This window comes from Myiozetetes cayanensis, unplaced genomic scaffold (assembly GCF_022539395.1).
Source record: "Myiozetetes cayanensis isolate MyiCay16 unplaced genomic scaffold, myiCay2020 scf2-11, whole genome shotgun sequence".
Lineage (NCBI taxonomy): Eukaryota > Metazoa > Chordata > Aves > Passeriformes > Tyrannidae > Myiozetetes > Myiozetetes cayanensis.
In genome coordinates, this window is record NW_026087411.1 from 21,890,454 (window position 1) to 21,914,362 (window position 23,909).

General features: G+C 43.9%; 2 protein-coding genes across 16 annotated transcripts in view; one reads left to right on the forward strand and one right to left on the reverse strand.

Annotated features, from left to right (window-relative positions):
• The window catches only part of LOC126640379 (uncharacterized), a 28,403-nt gene extending 15,372 nt beyond the window's left edge, over window positions 1-13,031 (reverse strand). The window contains exons 1-4 of one of the 12 annotated variants that reach the window (XR_007629022.1): window positions 12,965-13,031; window positions 12,707-12,822; window positions 10,881-11,004; window positions 8,989-9,127 (exon numbers count right to left, since the gene is read on the reverse strand). Coding sequence is in view for 1 of the 12 variants with exons in the window: in XM_050316127.1 (XP_050172084.1) it covers window positions 8,708-8,781; window positions 8,989-9,127; window positions 10,881-11,004; window positions 12,698-12,975 (615 nt within the window). In the remaining 11 variants the exon portion in view is untranslated. Of the gene's footprint in view, window positions 1-8,116; window positions 8,782-8,988; window positions 9,273-10,880; window positions 12,298-12,697 lie in introns of those variants that run through there. The other 11 variants (XR_007629021.1, XM_050316127.1, XR_007629019.1 and 8 more) reach the window with 11 other exon arrangements.
• The window catches only part of SYNDIG1 (synapse differentiation inducing 1), a 134,185-nt gene continuing 122,579 nt past the window's right edge, over window positions 12,304-23,909 (forward strand). For 3 of the 4 annotated variants that reach the window (XM_050316125.1, XM_050316126.1, XM_050316123.1), the window contains exon 1: window positions 12,304-12,536. The gene's annotated coding sequence lies outside the window, so the exon portion shown is untranslated. Of the gene's footprint in view, window positions 12,537-12,747; window positions 12,826-23,909 lie in introns of those variants that run through there. The other variant, XM_050316124.1, reaches the window with a different exon arrangement.

Sequence of the window (23,909 nt, forward strand, 5' to 3'; positions counted from 1 at the left end):
TTCATAGAGATGAAAGACAAGGATTTCCTCAGGATTTTTTGCAAGATGTTTGAGTACTTTCTCATCCCATTTGTTTAACTGGCCCTAAAGAATGAGCTATTTGGGGTTTCAGTGTATCCCAGAGAATAATTACACTGAAAGTGCTTAGCTTCCTCCAGAAAAATAAGAAGTAACGATAATCATGAGAGGATGTGTTAAGATGGGGAAGAAAGATGGACAAAACATAAACCATTGCCACCTGAAATCACAGTCTCTGCAGTCTGCATCCAATTCTTTTGGCATATGAAAAAATGAGAATATAGTCATACTTCTATTTTCTGTTTAAACGTAAAGCCCACTGTTCATGTGTTTTACACTTTCCAAACAGTAGAGTTAAGATAGGGTTATGGTCCATAGGATCCTTAGGGTTTTGCCTGATGAAAATCAGTATAATCTCATCAGTCATGCCAATTCATCCCAGCTAAAGCTGTTTTTCATGAAGTGTAACTGAATTCTTCCTTGTCCTTCCTGTAAGTGTGTTGTAGTTGGAAATTACAGGAACTTGAGGTGATAGCACTAGCACACCCTCAGCAATCTTCAACTGACCAGCTCTGAGGTCAGAGCTGTGGCTGTACATACCAATTTGGATTCAGTAATTCTGTTTTGTCAACTGTGTTGAGCAGACTGTGATGATTTCTGCATTTTGTATGCTCAGCATAGTTTGCTGTAAGTTTTCCTCTTGGTGATCAGTCGAAAATTTCCCTATGGGACCCTGCTCTGCGTTTCTCTGGATTAAATGAGATTTTTGGACTGAAAAAAAAAAAAGAGAAAAAGTCACTTTTTCAATACTGTTATCACTCATTATTTATGAAGTAATGACTCCTATAAATCCCAAAGCCTGGATTATCTCTGCCTCCCTTCTTCTGTTACACAGAAATGTAAGAAAGAGGAGTTACTGACCCAGTTATTCCAGTAATTTACAGAACAGGGAGATTACAAGAGGTGGATAAAGATGGCAGACTAACTGCTTGCCAGCAAGATGCATGTAATGTAGACAAGTTATTTTATAAGAGAGAATCTGTACTAATCAAGCAAAGAAAATTTACAAGACACCCATAAAGACTGGTATAATATAGTGGTATTTTGTCAGTAGAAGAAAGAAGAAGAAAAAGATTGGCAGTGATCTAGCACCAAAAAGCCAGACATTTGGAGTTCAAAAGTATTGGGTTGTTTATCCAAAGTGTCTTTAATTGGATAGCCCTATGAATGAGCCATGAAATATGGAAGGGTTCTTTATGAAACTTTTCAAAACTATTCAAAAATAAGCCACACAATCTTAAACACTGTGGTTTTCCATTAATGAAAATGGGAAAAGTCGGAACACTTAAACATTGAGGAGAAAGGTTTGATTTTCCTTTTGAAAGCAAAAGTTCTCTATGAGAACAAACATCTGCTGAAAAGAAAAAAAGAACAAAATCACAAAACCCCCTAAGCTTAAAGGAATTTCTGCTAAGAAGCAACTCTAATGAAAAAACTTTACCATTTTTCAGTAAGGGCCAGATGAGGTCTATAAAAGTCAGTCTTAACTAAAGACAGGCATGTAACTCAAGAGAATTCTACCTTAGAAATAAAAAAAAAGAAAAAGAAGCAAAAAAATTCTTCTGGAAGAGGTGGCTGTTGAATACACACACATGTTTTTTTGCTGCCATACAGTGATGCTGATAGAAAAACTTGTGGAAGGGCAAACATGAGGAGACAGGTCAAAATGATAGGACATGGTTAGTAAGTAGTATAGCTGAGGAGAAATGGCTTGAATACTCTTTAGTGGTCCCACAAACATTTCACTTGAATGAAATTGAAGGAATTGATCCACCTGGCTGAAAAAGACTAGTTGCCAGGAATGCTCATTTGAAATAACTTAAATTGCAGAGGGGAACATAAATTTATCTTTCTTATTAATTTCCTTGTGCTTATCTACCTTTTATATATGATGGGTTTTTTCTCCCATGGAGTAGCTGCTCTAGACAGAGGACAGGTTTTTCCCAAGCAAATGTCCTAACAAATACCCTAGAGGTACTCTGGAGATTCTCTGCATGCCCTGTGTAATGCAGAAAGCCTAGGAGTGACTCATCTGCATGCTGTCTTCCTAGTGCCTTAGCTCCCAACGTGGCATCCTGCTCAGATGATTGGAGATGCTTTTGAGGCAGGTATGCTCCACTTGTTCTAACCTAGCCAGAGCTTTGAGGGTCAGAGCACGAGGGAGTGGGGATGAATGTGTTCAGGGAAGCTCCTCAGGAAGTCTAGATCCTCAAAGGCCCCTATCATTCCAGGTAAAAAAGGCATGATCTTGAGAAAAAAAGGTATTTTTTTGTCTCCTGTCCTTCCTGTCCAGGGGAAGAGGTCTGGATCCCAAACTCCTTTTCCTTTTCACCTTGCTCATCAGTGTCCCAAAAATCAGGTCTCTTTTTCTTCACAATAGTGAGGGCATTACTGGTCTCCTTGTATATTCCTACAGGGAAGCAGAATTTTGAGATTGCTTCTCACAAAGCAGTCTATAGTGGAAAAGTAAGACATTTTCCATGTAAAGACAATATTAAAGGTAGACAGGGACAAATCAAGCCTGTGGTGGTGAAGAAAAATCTCCCAGCTGAAATCAGTGAAGGGTTGTGCTTCCAAATTAATTGCATGCTTCTGTCCTTAGCATCTGGGCATGGAATCAAAACCGGTGAGCCAACAAAGCAGCACTGAGCTGCTCCTGTGAACAGTCACCATCAATAATGAGAAATACTAGGAGAAGTACTCTTTGAAATTCAAATCACAAGGAGTATCATTTAAAAGGGAACTCAAGAGAAGCAGAAATACCATGCACCACACATTAATTGTCATGCATGTGACAAAATCTTCTGCATTGCTGTTACTTAGCAGCATTAAATTTATTCCCATATTATTAATGCCATACCAGGGATGAAATAATTAAACTGGGAGCCCATTTCTTCTGTACTGGAGGCCAGGCCTTCAGCTGGTGTAAATCAGAACAGCTGCACTGCAGTGACTTGGTTTTACAACCAGTTGGGGTGCCGAGCCATTTATTCTAAAAAGGGAGAGCTGAAAAAAAAGTCAAATCCTTCACTTTTCCTTCTACCCCAGGGTAAGGGTAAGCAAGCAGGGCTAAAGTCCCTGCTGACCTGGAACCGCTCCTCAAGCATGTTGCAAGCAATCTGGAAAATGCTCCCAGCAGATTTAACAAATTAAATTTGGAATGTTAAATATTTAATGACATGCTAGTGATTTCTTCCAAATGGGCACCCATAGCCACTGCTATATCCTATTCCTTTTATAACCAAATTAATCAGAAATAGTCACAGACCTGTTTTTACAGAAATACTATATTAGGTGTGCAGAAAAAGAGCTGATGCAGAGCTCATCACCCTGTCCTCCACTTTTAAGCTCTCTAGCCTTTTGCCTGCCTTCCAGCAAAACATGCTCATACCTCTGTGACAGCAGGATGACTCCACCTACATCCACAGCATCTTTCACATTGTGATCCCAAATGGCAGATCTGGCCCATGGACAGGAGCAGATGTCAAGTGGATGACTGCAGTGATAGCATGGTCCTTTCAAATTGTGGGTGTCCTGATGCCGGACACATTATTCTTCAGTGGGTGGCACAAGAGATTTGGGCAAAGCCAAAATGTCACCTAGGCTATGTAAGGTCTGTTTGAAAAATCCACTGAAGCTAAAATAAGTAGTTTACTGGAGAAAGGATCATATTTCTTTTATGTAGACTGTGCCCACCGTTTTTGTATATGAAGGCAATAAAATATGCCTTTAATGTGGGGAGATGGAAGGGAAGGTATGTGATTAAGTCCCCCAGGGAAGAAGGGAACAGAAGAAGGTGTGTTTTGTCATAGGCTGTTTTTCAACTACCATAGCTGACATCAAATGAAGATAAGAAGTGACAAGTTTGTAAACAACCAGAGGGAAGGGGTTCTCTGTACAACAGATTGGAGATCTGTGGAGGATCTTGCTGAAAGATGTGCAGGTGAGACAGCGCATATGAATCCCAGAGGAGATGGGATAGGTTTATGGAAGAGCTTCAGTTAAGGATACTGAGTGGATAATGATTTTGTCTGGAAAAGCCTGAGCTGAAAAGTGCTGGGAGCTAGTACAGAGTTTAAAAGAAATATCACCATGTTTGCCATTGTTGTAGCTATCTCTCGGCACATGCTTTTGGTCACATTTGGAGACAGACCTTTAGTCTGACCCCAGATCACAGTTCTTAAACTTCTGTGGCATCCCAAACTGCCAAAGGTACTAGACATACATCATCTTATTTTCCTGCCCACCAGTGAAACCTGATTGTTTCTCATGGAGTTATCTGTAACTTTTATCAGCTTCTCACTCTTGCTATCTCTCATGTTCAGAACCTTCTCTTACAATAAGTAATTTTCCATTGTCTGTCCAGGTGCAGCCAACACTGAGGCCAGGTCCTGTCATGCCTTAACTGGTCTGCAAGCTCTTGGCTGACATCCTGAGGAGCAGTGGGACTGTGTCCTTACTGTTACAAGATGCAGCAGGAGACTGGAGGCGCAAATCTGAACTTCTCTTTATTTTCATAGCCTGTTAGTGCAGAATAAAAAAGGCCTTTTCATTTGTTTCTTACCAGCTCCAAAGCACTTTTCCAATGTTACAGGACAGGGAATGACTAGCATAAATCTGAAGGATGATGGAGAATTTGGAAACCATCATGTCATTTGTGCACAGCTGCTGTTGACACTTCTAAGCTTCCAGGTTTCACCCACACTGTGTAGACTGCAGGCAGCAAGAAAAGAGCATGGAATTCTTAAATCACAATTGCCAAGGTGGAAATCTAATCCACAGGGCTCATCTTAGCTCCCTAACTGTTGTGGCATCTGTGAGAGAGTGGATTTTTAATGGTTCATGACTTAATTGTGGAGGCACCAGGGTGATTTGCTTCAGCCTTGAGGCCAATAAGAGGCAAATCCTGCAAGGCTGGATAATGCCTTTAATCATGGTAATTGTCATCCTTTACTCAACTCAGTTGTAAAACTTTCCCCTTTCTCCTTGGGGAAGGTTTGATGGGGCATAACTGGACCAACTGTGCTGACATGAGAAGCAGCCGTCATGTCTTAGAAGGGATCATAAACCATCCAATACCCCCAAAGCACCCCCAGACTCATTTTCTGAGGCCTTCCACCGGAGGACTGAAAGCTCCCTCCAGCTCAGGGGAGATACCAGGCATTCCCACCTGGCCTGAATGTATATTAACCCATGGGATATTGCATTTCACAGGTTTCTTCCCCCACACCTGTTGCAGGATGACCTAACCCGATAAGGCCTAGAATCCGATCAGAGAATGCAAAGCTATCTTTAACGAGTTACTGCTGGTGCCAGGGTGCTGTTTTGGTGTTATGCTATTCTAAAAGCAGCCTGGTTCACCAAAATCCAAACACACATCCTGTTTTTTGAAGCAACATTTTATAGATAGCTGCCTGCTGGTCTGTAAACCTATAACTATCAGTCCATCACTTTATAAAAGCCTAGTCCAACTTTCATATGGCAGATTCTTCCACATATGTTCTTGAAGTCTGTCGAGCTTCTCCTGTGAAGAAGGGATGCCTGTTCATAGTTACTCCCAGGGCTTAGTGAGCTGTGTTATATCAATCTCTACTTAATGATTGTTTCTTTTACTAGCTTGGATACAGTGCACTATACTACTTTATGCTATCATACACTGCTAGTACGTTTTACACTGTGTAGTAATTAATTCTGATTAAGATCTTTCGTCTGTTCACTTGTCATTTGTCATAATAAATAATTAATTTCATATATCTGATTTGGCATCATTAAAACCTTCAGGAAAAATTAATTTATTAACACCTCTATAATTTCTTAAATTTAAACTGCTGACATAATCCGAGACTAAGATTGGATTCAAGGGCATCCAGGCTCCTCCCTGAGAAGGAGTTTAGAAAGTGAAGGAGTCCTTTCTGCACCTCATGACTCAAGGGTAGGGCTTCTTTAGTAACTTTTGTCTAAGCTTTCCAGCCCCCCCTCTTCACCCTCCCACAACAACCCCCCAGGAATCCAGACCATCACTTCAGCCAATGTACTACTAAATTGCAGCAATCAAGTCTTATCATAGATCCATGAGTAGTGATTATGAATGTTTCTACTCTTATCCTTTTTTCCTATTCCTTTGTTTTTCCCTTGCCCATATTTTTAAGTGCTTTCATATTGCCATATTAGTATAGATAATAATAACCCAAATGGCTACATACCTGCTTTCCATTGCAACCAAATTGTTCTAAATTAAGCCCTATATATGTACATTTACAAACACTGATCATTCAGTGTTGTTTCACTGAATGTAATATGTTTCACTTGTTGTAATACACCCCAAGAGATCTATTAACAAGAATCTGGGTTACTCTTGCCCTCGTGGGGTGAGTAATAACAGCATCCTCCTGCTTCTAGCCAGTACTTCAGAGTTAGAGCTCTCCCAGCTGACTTGTGTTGAGTCTATTGGCACTGCTGGAATGACACAGGGCTTCTCCACAGGCCCGAGCATCTTTCTTAAGGGTCTGAACCAACCCAATGTGAACAAGCTGCAATCCATTTAATTCAACTTAATCTCTGCCCATATATATGGCATCAACATGTCCATATATAAATATAGGTCCAAGATGCTCAGTGGGACTAGGTACCTCCCTTCAACCCCTGCTTTTACTGTCCTATTTAACTTAAATTATCAGATCTTTGGGGAAAGGACTGACTGGTCTCTAAGCATGTTTATAGACACGTCCCTCGTACTGGCAGCCTGAGTAATCCATAAGACAAACAATAGGCCAATTTTCATGGCATTCAGCTCCAAAGAAGTACCTGATTTAAACAAAGTACTTATGCTGCAGTTTCAGTGGACGAAAAGGCATTTTAAGTGAGATGCTGGACAACTCAGGAGATCCCTAATCTTATCCAAGAGGAACCTTTATTATCTCAGACATAAATATTGTCACCAGCGACTGGTTCCTTCCCTTAAAAAAAAAACCAACAAACCAGAATGTGGCCTTAGCATGCTTCCTGTCTGACAGATGGCCACATCTCAATTAGCACTAACCTTTGCCTTTCCTGCCTACCTCTGAAGGCCAGCAATGCAAGTCAGCACAAAAATTACAGAGTTCCCTCTCTCTTGGAGCTGCCCAAACTGGTCAAAGAGCTGCCTTACAAACAGGGAAACATTGATGCCAGTGCTTGCAGTAAGGCTTGCTGGAAGAATCCCAAAAAGTTCAAACATTAGAACTGTGCACAGTGAGATGAGGCACAGATGGCAAAATAAAAGCAATGCAATTTTTTTCTGAGACTCTGAGTCTCTCAGCTCCTGGACATATGAAAAATTGGGCCACTTTAGCAGAATTCATGTAACTTGTCTAAAGCAAAAGAGATGAAGACAACCCCTTCCAGAGACTGGGCTGAGGATTTGAATACATAAAAGGTTGGTCCTGTATCACTTTTCCTAACAGGTCCTTGCAAATTAATTTAGTACCAGATGTAAAGACCTATTTACTTCATCCTCCTAGCAAATGATACCTAGCAGCCACTCTTTCTTGGTTCACATTAAGCAGAGAGTGACAGTGATTGTATTTATATTTTTCCCTTATTACAAGAAAGTATGCACATAGAGCTTATAAGAACTCTTCTTATAAGAAGAGTTCAAAGCAATGAAACATTTGATCTTGAGCTAAGTTACGTTGTTCACTCAGCCAAAAAATTCTATCTTTTCCTTTTCAATTTGCCATGAATACAGAATAAGAAAAAAAATGCTCAGCTTGGGTTAACCCAAAATCTCATTTTTATTCTGGTTTCAGAACTATCAGCAAACAAATCAACACAAACTTCAGCACCCAAACAACTCAGTCATTTCAGCTAACCAATTTTTGTTTTTCAGAAAGTTAAAAGCACTCCTGGCTATACCTTTGGGGTTGGATCCAATTACATGGAAAGATTCTTCTTGCCTTTGACAGGAAGAGATTACAACTTTGGGCTGCTTCCTGATTGTTCTGTACCATTACTCCGAATCAAACTCCATGACCACACCAGTATCTATGGTGCCAGGATTTTTGTCAGACAGAACCCTTACGTGCCGATCCACAAGCCAAGGGGTCCTGGAGCCTACTTGTGCCCTCTGAATAACGAACAGTTGTAGGTCTATAAGGTTGTTGTAGATCTGAAGTTTTGTATTCCGTATTTTGGGGTTTTTTTCTGGCTCATTGTCATTGTAAATACTAGCTCTCAGCATTTCTTTCCCAAAACCTTCACCTTTCCATCCCTCTATCTCCTCCTAGCTCTGTACCACAGCGAGATCACTCCACAACCACACACCCAAGTTATTAAGGCTGAGCACATCTGGCCTACGTCACTTAACCCAACAAGCATTTTCACATTCACTGCAGTCTGTTCCTGTTGAGTCTCAGGTGACCTTGGGGGACAGTCTACCACTCAGCTATTGCTTTAGAGTCCTTAAGTGACATTTTGTTCCCTCTGCAGCAAAAGATGCTCAATGATGAACAAATAAGGAGACATTCATAGAGCCAGCAGGAGTCTTCAGCAGAAAGCATGGAGGGAAAGATTTAAGTCAGGTTCTTCTGCTGGAAGAAGAAAGTTTCTCTGTGGTCATCTAGAAAGTATGGGCTCCAATCTTGTACTGGGATCAGGGAGAAGGAGTAGCACTTTGTCTATCCTCTCTCCTTCTTTTTCTGGTGATAGGTGGTGCTGCTGCTCTTCCTAGGGACCAGGAATGCACTTGCAGGTTACTGTCTTTACTACTCAGGGTGTCATGAGCATACACCACATCATAGATTATCAGATTTTGGACAGCTGATGTCCACAGCATAACATTTCTCCCACCAGCTCCCATGAGCATTTTAGCACATCAACAGATGTACCAGCTAATGATGCTCCCCAAATCCTCATGGCTACCACAAAGCTCACCTTCTTTCCCTGAAGAAGGGGATGTGTGGTCTCCAGACCAGGATTCTCTCCTGCTCCCAGGCTGTGATGGTTCCCATGTGGTTTTGGCCAGGAAGCTTTCAGAGAGGTTCTCACTCCAAGGGCTCTCATAAACAGATTGCTGACAGTGGTGCAAAACACCCAGAGGAGAAAAGAGCAGGAAGGTGATCAGGACAGTGTGACTCACTAGCCAGGTGCTGTTCCTTAGGGTGCTTCCACTGAAGTCAGTGGCCAATTGTTTGGTCAGCATCAGCCCTTGTAAAGGCCTGGTCAGAGCAAATAGTGGTGACATTATTTCCCTGGAGCTATAATGAAATATGCCTGCAAAGTCTCATCTCTTCCTTGACTTCTGCAAACCCCCATGTTGTAAGAAAAGCTGTTTGTACTTCTCTTGTAATTTCTGCTTCCAGGTGGCGTCCTGTCTTGATATCTCCCAAATCCCTAGCTCCTCACTGAGAGCAGGAGAGTATAGGGCCCATGGAGGTTCCAAGCCAACACGGGCCGCCCTGCCTCCCTTCCATTTCTCCTTCTGCTCTAGACTTTCAGTTTTGCCTTTTGGTCTTTCTCTTTGCAATGATTATTCTTGTTATTATTATTCACCAGGTATTTGAATGGTAGCTTCTCAGGATCTCAGGCCACAGCTGAGCCCTGCTCAGAGGCCCTGGGGAGCAATTACTCATTTCCCTGCTATCAAAGCAAGAAGGGGTCCCTGACTGCTACGTAGTCCTAGCAAGTTGCTGGCATACACTTAGAATGGCAAGCAGCTGCAATGAGCCTCCAAGAGACATCAGACTTAAGGGATGTGGACTTTTTTCCTCATCTGCCTTGCCCCTTTCAAACATCTCTTCATGCTGCTCTCTGTCAGTGCAATGCTTTGTGCTTTTGTCTACAAAGAAGCTCTCCTACTGAGCTGCATCTGCATCAGCTCTGGAGAAAAGTGCCTTTAACACATAGCAGGAACTTCCACAATTTCTTCTCATCTACAGCTCTTGACAAGAAGCTGTGAAATGTGCTGGCACAATGCATTAAGGATGCACTGCACAACTTGATGTTGAAGAGGACTCTCAGTGATGCTGCTAGACCTGAAGAGAAACCTCCAAATTGCAAACCAGTCTGCTGCAGTTCACTGCACTGCAAACCCCTTTCTAATTGCTCTTTGAAAAACTTCCCCAAAAATCAAATTGTACCAGTGAGCTGCAGATATCAAAATCAAATCAGGCAGAGTCATTAGCTTCCCAGCATCAGGAATAGGCCAATTTATGCCAAGCTTAGTGCAACAGGGAAGTGTCATAATTAACTCCAGTTAGAGTTTTGGTAAGCTCTTGTATGGTTTTAGGCAAGAGAAGAGGTTGGCAAGAAGAAAAGGCAAAGTATGCCCTGGTCTGTAGCAACAGTTACACCTGCTATGGTTGTTGGATTGTAATCGTTTCACTACTTAGATTTTCTTAGTTCTGCTTCAAAATTCAACTAAATTAAATGAGACCTGATTTCCTCATGGACACAAAGTCCCATGGTCTTCCCAGACTGAATGAAGAATGTGTTTAGTTTAGTGCAGGGAGAATGGGAAAGGTGGAGGAACAGTGTTAGAGAAAATCATTACTTCCCTGATGTCACTGAACCTCATCTTGATAACAATACAGAAAACACCCACCTTTTGGAAGTGTCAGAAGGAAACAAACAAGCTCACAGGATGTGGCTGCCTGGAAGCAAGACAATTGGACTTGATGCCCCACAAATCCCTTCCCCACTCCATTCTGTATAAATGCCATTTTTTTTCTTCCAAGAAAAAAATTCTAATAGATCTTTTTGGCTTTCCTCCTATTTCACAAATACATTTGGTCACTAAGAAATTGTATTTCACCAGGAATAAATACCAGTATTTTGCTGTCCATCCAAGTGAGCTGATATCTCCATTCAGTAGCAGTAATGCATGATGAATTTGCCATGTAGCAGCTAGAAGTCCTTTGGTTGCAAGCCGGCCCCCCTGTAGTTATGTTCCTGTACAAGGAAAATGGAAAGATAGTCTTTTTCCTAAAAGTCTTACTTAGTAAAGGCATAATGAATGAGACTTAGAGGCTTCTATTCTCAACAAAGGAAAGGTGAAAAACACTTAAGAGAAATAGGGGTGACCATAATCTGGGGCTATTTTCTTTTGCTAATTCCATACACATTCTCTCCCAGTGCTGTTACATTAAAGGAAGAAACCGTTTTCTCTAAGATACAAAACCTCCTTGCAGTCTGGAGCAAGTCAGCAGTGAACAAGGGCCCAAATATTTAGATGGAAAGAAACGTGTTTTGTGAATACCACTAGGATATACTCAAAGCAAGTGAGAGTTTGGAAGAAAATTGAAAAGTTGTGGAAGAGCAAAGGCTGGAGGGATTTTCTGCTTAAAATCCCTATGATGGACTACAAGTTAGATAATGTGTTTTAAATCTTGAACATCCTCTTTCAGCAAAGATCTGGCATGGCTTATTTTGGGAGTATGAATAACAAATAACAGGCAAGCAGGGAGAGATAACAGCCTTAACCCTGAAAGAGAGATGGAGGCAACCAAAATGCACCAGGGTTACACATCCTCTTGTTTCCCTGCAGTGGCAAAGGAAAGCAGTGATCTAAAAGGGGCATGTGATCTCCAAACAACATTTTGAGCCCTGGATGTTTAAGCATCTGGAAAAGTGGTGACAGACAAGCTTTTAGGCAAATGACTTAGCTATCAGGCCTGTTAGGGATGGAAAGAGGAATGAATGAACACTGCTTACGCATATTATGCACAGTTATTAAGAAAGCTGGGAACACCCCTCAATGCCGCAGCCTGGTGCACTCGTCACTACACTAAAAAATAAAACACAAATAAAATAAAGTTCTTCAGACCTGCTAGAGCTTCCCCATAGCCCTGGGGAGCTGTGCCCAGCTCCATGTTGGCAGGTGCCTGTGTGGGTGGGGGAACAGTACCGGGGGCCCTCTGTGGCAGGCCAAGGTGTAGGGTCAGCCAAAGCTGGGGCGAGTGGACTCGATGCCTCTGAATAATCGCCGAGCTCCGGTGGGTGGAGAAAAAAGGAGATCCCTGTCTAGGAGGAAGGCCCAGGGAGGAGGACGAAGGATGGGGTGGGGAGGGCGCAGAGAGGGGCGGGTTTTGCTATGCTCCCCCGAGGTGGGGTCTACACAACAGGGTATGGAGGCTGTTCCTGCTGCAGAAGGAAAGTTGGACGCACTGCCACGCAGGACTGATTCTCCTGCCTCTCTCCTTCTCCTTCCCTCCTCCTCCTGCTCCTCCTCCTCCTCTTCCCCGCGAGTTGAGCGCACAGCACAGCCAGGCGCTGCAGGCGGCGCAGCCCCGCCGGTCGATCGCCCTTTCCCGGTTCCGGTCCCGCACCCGGCCCCGCTCCCCCGCCGCCCCCGCCGCCGCAGCCCCCAGCCAGGATGCCGGCGGGCAGCGCGTCCGGGCTATGAGCGCTGCCAGCCCGGAGCTTCGCCACCCCTCCGGCAGCCCACAGCAGGAGCACCGCGCTGCGGGTCACCTTGCAGGGAGGTGAGTGACCACCCCCCATCCCATCCCATCCCATCCCATCCCATCCCATCCCATCCCATCCCATCCCATCCCATCCCATCCCATCCCATCCCATCCCATCCCATCCCATCCCCTCCGGGGAGCGATACACCAAACCCCCTCCCCCTCCCCGCGCCGCGTACTCCGCGTACGTCCGCAGCTGCCGCGGCGGAGTCTCCGGGGGGAGCCCCGGGGAGCGCGGGGACTGGGGGGAGCCTGCCTTCGCCGTGCGGTGGGGCGCTGCCCGCAGAGGTGTTTCTCCGGTGCCCTGGTGAGAGTCGAAATTAGCATCATCTGCCCTCTCCGCCGAGGGTCTGGGGAGGGACAAGCTTTTCCAGTGCCTTCGCGAGGTGTGGGTTGGGAGCACTGGATGGGAGAGTGTGCATGGGGTCCTCCTTTTCCCTTCCCACCTCTTCCCCATGAAGAATCCTCTTCAGCGCACTGTGGCAGAGCATCTTTCCCTCCCAGCTCCTTGCCAGCCCAGGGCAGTCTCTGACCCGGGAAGGGGAAGATGCGGCGGTGCGCGGCCCCTTGCGGGCCGCGTGGTAGAACCAAGGGGCAGGCGGCAGAGATGCTGGGCTCTTGACAGCCACAGCTGCTCGTTCCCCTCACTATCCTGCTCCAGAGGGGCCAGACTGAATTTCTTTTCCTTCCCGTTCTCTAGTTTGCGAGTAGTAATAGCTAAGTTGAAGGGAGGGATGGTTGAGGCAAGGAGACAGCAGTGGTCCCTGCTATTCGGTGGCAGAGAGGGGTTGACTTTGGGTAAGTCCCTTGTGCCTGCCCCATCCTTCTGGATCGGGTATCACTAAAGCATCCCGCAAGGGGGTCAGCCCCTTCAGTAGGAAGAGGCTGGTAAATGCATTGAAACCTTTCTGGAATTAGCAATTCAGGAGTGCAAGCCTTCCTGGAACAGGACTGGTACTGCTTGCTGGTCAGGAGTGCGCTGCAGGAGAAGAGGTGCAAGGGTCTATGTGGGACTGGCGACGGTGATCGGGTTTGACCCCAGCTAAGAACATGGAGCTACCTAGTGGCAGGAGCTGCTTCGGAGAGCAATCTGTTGAACTGTGTCTTCAAAATCACTGGAGGGAGGCTGTAGTCAGTGTGTAATGAAAGTGAAAAAAGGAAAAAATTCTGAACTTTCCAGGGAGATTAAATATTCAAATTACAATTAATTAGACATTAATCCAGTGTAAACAGAGCATTAAGAACAATTAAAAGGTGCTTTGATATTCTTAAACTTAAGATGATGCATTAACTGGTACTTACAGAGGGATTTTTTTGTATGATAAAATGCAGTCAGAACAGAGAATGCGCTTTTCTACATTCATGCATTTAAATTATTTGCTCTTAATTATAGTTAATGAGCTATCATCTTCAAAGTAGCTGCATGTAGATGCTCCATAATAATTTCAAATTGCCTCACTCCTAAGAATAAGGCATTGCTGATTTTACAGGATAAGCTGACATTTTATTGGCAGTTTGGTAACTACAGGTCATGCCAGGGTGCATGTAGGATAAATGCATTTGTAGGAATTAAATGAAGTCTCCTTTTATTAAGTGGGCAAGCAGACATCTCACACCACTGGTGCCGTGTGCTTTGGAATAAATCTCACACACACGGGAAGGTAGTTCCTTAAACAAATGAAGATGCAATGCAGAATGTAGTGTATACAGGCACCATCACAACATATTTAACTTGATGAAGGCTGCTCTCAGGATTTAAAATGTGTTTGTTTCTGAGGATGGTATTAGAGAAAAGGTGTAATATAGTTGGATAAGGTTTTTTATCTTTCTCTCCAGTGTAAATTCATATCTGCAGCCAGCTATAATTGTGTCCAGGAGAGTTTTTTAATGCCACCTCTATGGTTATTAAGATTGCGGATTGCATATTGGGATTTCTAAATTTTGTTTTCTTCACCTTTGAAGATGAATTTTTACAAGTTACTGTTTGTATGGTGCAAATGGAAAAGAACTGCAGAGGTGTGTACAGGAGGAAAATACTCGGTGTGTTCAGTGGCTTTGCTTTGACAAATGTGAACAGTGTCTCTGTGTAAGTGTGTGAGTATAGCTGTTCATGTCCTCTGACTATCAAATCAATTGTTTCTGGATATTCTTTCTCTAGTAAGAGTTGGAAACTACTTTTGAGTAAGGGGATCACAGCAAAATTCTTGTTTTCAGATGTAAATGCCTGTGACCTTGAGGATTTAGGTGGAGCTGATCTAACCTGTAGCAACTAAGAAGCAAAAGGTTTTGTGCTTTGAATTTCGTGTCATAAAATTGATTATTTTCTCTGGACTAGCAAAGACATTTTGAAGTAGTGGTGCAGTACATGAGAGGTGTGAGTTCATGCATGCCTTTAGCACTCCCAGTTTTATATATGGCATCCCTATAGATGTTTATCTGTATGTGTGTATCTATATAAAACCTGAACATGTAAAGTTTCCTCATTTACCAACCATCCAAATCCATGCTGTAAAGTATTTTTGTCCTTACGCTCTAAGATTTTAATTCACTGGGGCACGAGAAGATTGAACTGACTGTTCACATCAAGTTGGCATAATTTTAGTAGGGATATATGTGCTTTGACTGAGTGCTCAGACCCATTAAAAATCCCCAGAGAGAATTAAGAACTTTGAAATGGTGTTTGCAAATGGATAATTTCCTTGGAAGACAATCATAGAATCACAGAATGGTTTGGGTTGGAAGGGACCTTAAGATCTTCTAGTTCCAAGCCCCCTGCCAAGGGCAGGGACACCTTCCACTAAATCAGGTTGCTCAGGGCCCTATCCAATCTGACACTGAAAACTTCCAGAGGTAAGGCATAATCAAAGAGTTCAGCTCCTTTAGGAGGTAACTGACTTTCCTAGATTCCTTGAGACATCTGGCCTGGTGTCAGGTCCTGCAGGACTGATGTGCTCAGCATGCTTCTTCAGGATATCTCCCACAGCAGCTCCCTGCTACATGCATTGTCTTATCTAGTCCTCTCCCAACATGTGGTTTCCCCACATCACCCACCCACCTACCTTCCAGCTCCTATTTTTGTGCTCTTTGCAACAAAACAATCTCTCTTCTTCCAACTGCATGTAGCTTGCAAGATCATGGAGACAGTGTTGTGTTGTGAATAATCTGCCAGACCAGTGTCTGTGCCTCCCATATAAAAATCTCTAGGGTCGTATGTTCCTTCTCATCCCAGAGGCAAGAGGTGATAGGATTTTTCATCATTTTCAGGCAGCCGCTTATTTTTCGTCATTTTCAATGCAGCCACTTATCCCTTCTGGTTTCTGCAGGGAGGGGTGAGTACAGGGTTAAGAAAGGTCAGTAAAGGTCACTCTATGCCCACTGATGCTACTGCTCAGTGTTTCTCTGCCTGCCCTATCTGCCTCCAGCTACCAGTCTTGGTATGGCTGAATCACTTATTCTGTAAAGCTTTTGTCCCACAGCACATTCCTAGCTTTGCAACTCTTCTAGCGCCTGATGAAGCACGGCTGATTTTATTGCCCCAGCAGTGGCTGTTTAATCTAATCATCCTCACCCTAATGAACTAGCACTAGCAATTTTACGGTATCACAGAAGTGTTTTTTGAGCAAAGTGACTTACAACCCTGGGGTGCTTTGTTTGGGGTGGGAAGTACAGAAGCCTTCATTTTGCACCGAGTCAGCACCACCAAGCTGTCTTCCTGTTCTGTCATCTCTTTATTTATCATTCCTGCTTCAGGAACATCTAAAGTCGCAGCCTACAGCATAGCATTGGTAGGTTACATCCAGAAGAAGCGCAAGGCAGGTGTCTTGTCCTTCTTTGCTTCCTGCACACAGTGTGGGAATGCAAGCAGAGCCAGATAAGCAAGGTGTGTGCAAGAATCAGGTACTCTGGGGGCTTGGCTGCCCATCAGGAATGAGACTTAAGGGAGTTAGTAGGGTCAGTCCCGGATCCACATTTTGATGTTCCTGTGTGTGGGCCAGCCTAGTCACAAACACAGTTAAACAGGGATTTTAGGTCAAATGGGAGGCACTGGAGTCAGCCAGCAGGCAGATCAAAAGGGCCAGGTGATGCTGTGATGTTGGTATTCCTGGGAGAGACTCTTGTGATTCTTTTCGAAGCTCTACTTTGTGCAGCAGGGACTTTGCCTTGCTGTGGCTTTCTATGGGGCAGAGCATCAGGTAGCCTCTTCTAAGGTGGAGACTTTAAATTGTGTTGCAACACAAGTCACCATTAAAATTAGACAGAGGGTTTTGGTGATAACTTAGCCTTTCCCGATCTTTAAATCTAGATTCACTCTCAGAAACTATCCACACTTTGTGTACAGAGACCAAGAAGACTGAGACAGTGCATCTTTTCACCTGAGCATGAAGCTTGTCCATCACGTAAATATGCAGTGGAACAGGCAGTTCAACTGTGCATCAGTCTTCGCTCTGCAAAACATGGGTCATGGTTGAATCCACAAGATCAGTAGTTCTTGACCAAAACATGGCATGATAGGTGTGGGTCTGAGTCAAACTTTCCCCAGAAGCCAGAGCAGCTCCTGGGCAGAGGCTGTTGAGTGCTTTTCACTCCATGCAGGAGAGTCATGGTACTCACTTCGGAAGTTTTTCCTCAATGAGGACCCTCTGAACAATTAGGGATACAATTATACACCCTAGAGAACAGCTATATTCACTTGCTTTGAAAGTGAAAGGCAGTACAGTTTTCTGCTCTTCAGGTTGGCAGCCTTCAGCCTGACCACACTGCCGAAGGTAGCGAACTGAGGTATTTCACTATGCGTCTATTTATTATATCACGATATAATGATTCATAATATAATTATATTTTAGTTTTATAGCACTGGGCATAATCACAGAGTTTTACAGAAAAGCTTTTTGGATGGTTGGATGGAGGGAGAAGAAATGTCAGCTTAGTCTTCTGTTGGGAGAGGCATGTCTTAAAGCAAGAATCTCTACTCATGACTCAATCTCCCCTGTTTGAAATGGGTGAGGGGAGCTCACAAGTGAGGCTGGATACATTTGGGGTTGTCAAGTGATCCTTTTCTGCAGTGTTGGGGAGCCTCTGAATCCAGTGATCCAAGTCAGCGTGATGGCATCCTTTGCTCTGTGTGCTACTGGATAGCCAGGCTCAGAGTGGAGGGTACATACTTACAGTCAAGAGAGAAGACAACACAAGAGAAGCATATGTCAGGCACCTGTGCAAAAGGCTTTGCTTCTGTGGAGATGCAGTGTTAGGGGCAGGATCCAGGTGTTTTATAGTTTCACACTGAGCTCACCAGCCACTTGGTCAAAGCTGATTCTTAGCTTTCACATGTTCAGATGTGGTCAGGGAGCTGATAATATGTTTCTTACACTGAGCTTTCCTGAATTGCCTTGGTGAAATGAATGTCTCACTTAAAAAATGCACAGAGCCTCGCTTTTTGACTGCTTTCACTTTGTAAAGTAACTGCCATAAGTTGTACAGGTGTCATGGTGTTTTTACTCTGGTGCCTTCCATAATAGGCAGGGTCATTTACATCACAGCAAGGTGCTGTTAGTCAGGTCAGTTATTTATTATCTGGAAAGGGCAGTTTTGTCATTGAATGAAGAAAGTTGTGAATTCAGACTAAACTCCACAAAGAGTCGAGGTTGACAAAGTCAGGAAGGAAGATTGCTAGAAAAGCCTGAAGGTCTTTTGTTTGTTTGTTTGTTTGTTTTTAATTAGAGACAACTTGAATTAAAAACCAGTTTGTTCAAATAAAAATAAATAAACAAAACATTACATTTTGGCTCAGGCAAGATGCTTCCATCTGCGCAAAAGGAAATATTTGGTTGCAGGGATAACATTTAATGTTTTAGGTCAATGCAAGGTAATTCCTCCTTGCTCTCCCACTCTTTTCTTTAGTTAAGCTACTGAATTAAGCAATCAATTATTCAGGCAGATCTAATACGCATATGATAATTGTTTCCACATTTAAATATATCTCTGGACAGGCAATCAAGAGGCCTGGATTTTATTTCCAGTTCTTCTACTCTGTTCAATATGACCTTGGGTGTTTCATTGTACTCCAAGTTCCTCCTCTTCAGGGAAGGACATGCCCACATTTCACAGTGGATTTGCTGCATATTGGTAATACTAAAATAGCATGGAGGTCTTTTTACTTCCACTGTTAGCAATGAAACCTTTAGTTATCTCTAATGCATGAATTCTTAATTTTCCCAATGTGAGTTAGTTGCATTGTCTTATGAAACTCCCTGTAGTCTACTTAATAGGGCAAAAGGAATTTCAGCTGCTGAAGTACAGTGTTCCCTTAAAACAAAACCTACTTTAATGAGCCCAGCTAAATCAAAGAAGAAAAAATACTAGTGGGAAATATTTTTCCCTTCATTTCATTAAATATTTCACTTTGTAATCAGCTCTCCAGATCCATTTATTGCCTGTGATTTCTCTCATGCAATGGTCCATTTTTGTTGTTGCAGTTTCTAAATGTCTGAAATACCTCAAACCACACTGAAGCCTCTTGTGTGGGGCGTCAAAAACTCCCTCTTACATGAAAGCTTGTGCCAGGAAACCTGCAACCTCCAGACCTCTCTTGATGTGTTCTTTTTCAGGCTGCAGCACTCACTGTTTGACTTCCCTGCTCTTCAAGAAAGCTTTCTCCTCTCTTCTTTCTCTGTCCTGGCAGTGGGAGAACCAGCATCAAGCCCAGAGGCATTTTGTTGAATCTGGCAGTCATGAGGCTGAATCAGTTTCTGGTGGTGGCACAGCCCTGTGAAGGGTCGTTACTGCCGCTTCTTTCCATGCTGTGTTAGAATTAGAATCACTGAGGGATTGGCAGAGGGATGTGGGAGCAGTGAATGTCTTTTTGGGAGCGTAGGAGACAGCTGGAATCTGTAAGGATCAGAGGGATTTGAATCGTAGGATAAGTAAGTTGAAGGAACCTCAGGAAATCTCTAGTTCTATTTCATGTTCAAACCAGGGTCATCTATGGAGTCACACCATGTTGCTCAGTGGGTCTTGGAAATCTCCAAGGATGGTGACTGCAGGACCTCCCTGGGCACCCTTTTCCCATGCTTGACTGTCTTCATGAGGAAAAGATTTCCCCTGATATCCAAGACTCCCATGCAGAAGCACGTGAGATTTTTGAGTCCTTTCTCCTGGTTTATGATCTGCAGGAAATGGCAGCGGGTACAGCTGTAAGCCTTGACAGCAGATAGGAACTCTGCCTTCAGCCTCACCATGATTTGCCTTCATCTCCTGCCAATAAACCAGGCTGTTGGGCTGGTAATGCTTGGTCTGGCTGAATGAGTGTCTTTCTGGTCTGCTGTGAGAAGACGGTTTGGACTTGTCAGCCATAGCCTACTATTTCAACTGAGTTGTTTGTTCAGAATTCAAGGTTTCTGAATTCAGAGTTCCTGAATTGCTTGTTCACACAGGACTTTGGGTACATGAAAGGGATCTCCAGAAGGCTGAAACATCCTTAGGCTATGCTTGAGCTGTGTAAAGTCCCGTGGAAAGAGGGGGAAAACAGCATCCTACCAGGTCACAGGAGAGCAAAGGAGTTTCGGAATGGTGGGCAGTAACAGAGCTAGCTTCTGCTTCTTGTCTGCCAGAACCTGGGGCACAGCGTTTAGCTGTTCTCCCCTTGCCCTCTCTACAACTGGCATTTCTCTGTCTCACACCCTTTGCTTAATTAGTTTGTCAGCCACTGTCATCAGAGCAGGAGGCTGCAGAACACCCAGCAGAGCGTAGCTCTCATTGCAGCTACTGTAGCTGGGCTCTGCTGTAACGCAAGTGATAGCTTAATAAACCACAGCATTGCACATTAAATATCTTGGCACTGGTTGCTGCTTCTTTCTAAAATAAAAAAAGAGACGGGGGGGAAGAAGTGCAAGAAATTGGAAAGAGTAAAGTTTACAATAATGAATTCACTTTTAATACTAGAGACCTGGGTAAAAAATTCTAATCCCCAAGGTAAACATTAGATTGAAGGTTGATGTACTACTATCTGTTGGAACTTGGTTTTCCCTTCTGGTTCCAGTCTTAAGTCTGAAAATGCAGAATTATTTTGGTTAGCCTTAGTACCAGTGACTGATTTCTGGGACACATTGAAACTGTGCAGACAGATGAAACCTGAATAAAACCAGTTAAATTGACTCTGCATATTGGAGCAGACCAAACAGCTCTCTTGTTGAGAGGGCTCTGGTGAGTTTCATTTTCTTGTCAGCATAATTTTGAAACCTCACTGCAGTCCTAGGTAATGAGAGAAGCCTTTTTCATGAGTGTTGAAGCCCTGCAGAGAAGGCATCCTCCAGTTTCCTCAGGTGGTCTGTTAGAGGTTATCTTCTCAGGCACACTGCCATCTGGAGATTCTGGGCTGCAGTTAACCTGGAAACTGGGGCAATCTTAATTTTAGGACCTGCCTGTGAGTCACAGGCATGTGAGCCTGGCCTAGGTCACATGAGAGAAAGCCCTTAATGAAAGTATAGTGAGTGAATCCATGTCCAAGGAGTGCCTGCAGGCAGGACACAGGCCCTGAGCCATTGCGGAAGCACTTGCTGCCTTTTGCCCCTAAGCATTACTCGTGACCACGTGCCGTTCTCTGTCACACCTCCATCTGTACCTGAGGGATTCATTTCACCTGCTTCACTCATGTAAAGGTTAGTATTAAGCTGAGAGGTCTGTCTTGTGTTTTAGAGGGGTATTGTTACTCCAAAGGGAGACTGAGCCCACTGGACCTGTGCACCTTGCATATCTGCAATTAATTTCTCCCAAGGAACATGCTCAGGTGTCTGCAGTAGGTGAAATGGGGGCTGAACTGGGCCTCCAGGATGGGGTGTAGGCTGGTTCCCAGTGTGCCCAGTGACTGACAGCTGCTCTGGGGGTGGCCAGGGAGGCTCCAAGGGCTGGGGTATGGACCAGGGCACTGTTTCACCTTTGTGAAATGCGACCTGTCCCCTCCTCCCATGCACACACTTGAGTTGGTCCATTCCAATAATTAATATAATAATCCAGTATCTCACAGGCTGACAATGCTCTTAATCCTGCCTTTTCGTTGATGAAGGGTTTCTCAGTACCTCAACTGTTTCCCTAGACAGCAATTGACCTTGTTTCAGCTATGCATCAAAATGCACTGGCAATCAAGATACTATTGATTTAAACCTAATGGCCAGCCACTCAGGAATTTCACCCAGAAAAGAAAAATCAATGCCTCATTATTAGCGCTATTATTGTTATTTATTATTTCCTTTTTTTCCACCCTGTTAAGGTAGCATAATCAAAAGGCATAAGAGACTTACCAGCCTCTTACCTTTAAGCAGTACATTTGCAGGGCTGAGAGCATTGGGTCAGGTTCTGGTAGAGTAGCCAGCCAGTTACAGATGGAAATGGCTCTAGGATTAAACAACTCTGCTTGACTGCATGCTGCCATATGCATCTCTCTGCTGACCTTCCCTGAGGCATACTAGTTGCACTGCTATGTGGGACTCTGAGAAGGATGTCTTGAGCAATGCATTATCTCTATTATTGGACAAACTCTGTGGGGGAAGGATCTCCCTGTCTTCTCCTTGCCTGATTTCGGATGTTTTCTTCTCCTTCTCCCCCCATCCCTAGGGGAAGGTCTCACTCAGAATCTGCAAGACTGGTTTACAAGACTGGTTTAAATGCACAGCACGTAAGCAGCTGCCAGATAGATCCTTGGTGGGACTGAGGAACACTAATTGCTCTATCCTGTCTAGTAAGTGAAGGATGCCAGGATGAATTCTGTTGTCCATAGGCTGAATGGTCCCACATCAGTTTTGTTCATGCTGCTCAATTCTGCTACCTGCCAAACCTGGGTGGTTTTCCTCTTTGGGCTTCTCAGATCTGGCATGCAACTTATTTACTGCAGAATAAATGTTATCTGGAGAGGGCACAGGTTGAAGCCAGGCAATACAAGTCTGTAACATAGCAATTCTCAGTTTCTTGGGATGATAGAGACATCATGCATAGAGTGTCAAGAGCAGTCCTGGTTTAGGTCTTCTTCAGAGTCTTGTCTGCAATCACTCCAAATGCTTTGGAGCAAAATCACCTTTTGTAACGATATTGAGTCTTGAGCCTCCTTTTAACCAGGGACTTGGCTCCTGCATCATATAAGCTGATGATCATTAAAGAGCAAGGGATCGTATGGGGCAGGCCTGTGACAGTGACACTGACATCCCAGTAATATTCTGAAGTGCTCCTGGATTTGCTGTGTATTGGCAAGACTAAAATAGCATGGAGGTCTTTCTACTTCCACTGTTAGCAATGAAACCTTTAAATATCACTAATGCATGAATTTCTAATTTTCCTACTGTGAGCTAGTTGCGTTGTCCTTTGAAACTCCCTGTAGTTTACTTGGAAGGGCAAAAAGTCACTTTAGCATACTAAAGCATTGTCCCCTATGGCTCGCATTTTGCTGCAGCCATTGATGCAGTGGCAAACTGTTGACCTCTTCGAACATTTTTGTGGAAGGCGATGTGTTGATTTGTGCATCTTCTTCCAATTTCTGCTACATCTGTGACATACTCCTGCTGACCGATTCAGTTGGCTTAGACAAATGGCAGGGCTAAGAATGCTTGTGAGATGGTTTGCAGTTTTGCGTGAAGTCTCTCTGGCTTCAGGGGAGTTGATTGTCGGTGTCACACATCAGAAGTCTTTTACTTTCAAACCAGCTTGGGGGAACTGAGCAAAGTCGAAGAATTTACTTTTCAGTTGTTGACTTTTTCTCAGCTTCTGCCAGTGATGATGTACTTTCATTTTGTTTTTTTGGGAGAGGTTGGAGGAAGAAGTAGAAAGTGGGCAAGCTATGGGAGGCATAGCAGAATGATCCTGCTACCTGGATTACATACCTAGCTGGGTAAAGCAGCAGGTGTTCCCCAGCTGTGGTTGTGGCTGGGTCCCACATAATCTCTGTAGCAGCCCACAGGAGATCATACCGGTTGCCAGCACTCAGTGGGGAGCAGCTGATGGAAGATTCTTGTTCTGCAAGCACCAGTCCTAAGGCCAATGTGCTGACACCCACTCTTGCCTGCTGAACTTCGCTTGCTTCTTCCAAAAGCAGCTCCACCTCACACCAGTACCTCTGTGCTGACATGGCCTGATGCTACCCCACTGGGAATAGGAAGAGGGCACATTCAGCACAAGCATGGTTGCATATGGAAATGAGTTTTTCTTGGAAAGGCATGGCATTCACTCTCAATTTTATCTGGTGCAAATGGCTTTTGGACTAACCCTTTGGTGAAACCAAGCTTTGAAGCTCATCTGCAAATTGGTTTAATTTTTGCTCACAGGTTCCCCAGGTTTGAGGCTGAGACCTGTGTATTTTCTGTTGTGTAGCTTTCCTGTCATTTCACTTAGGAGAAGCACTGAACTGTTTCC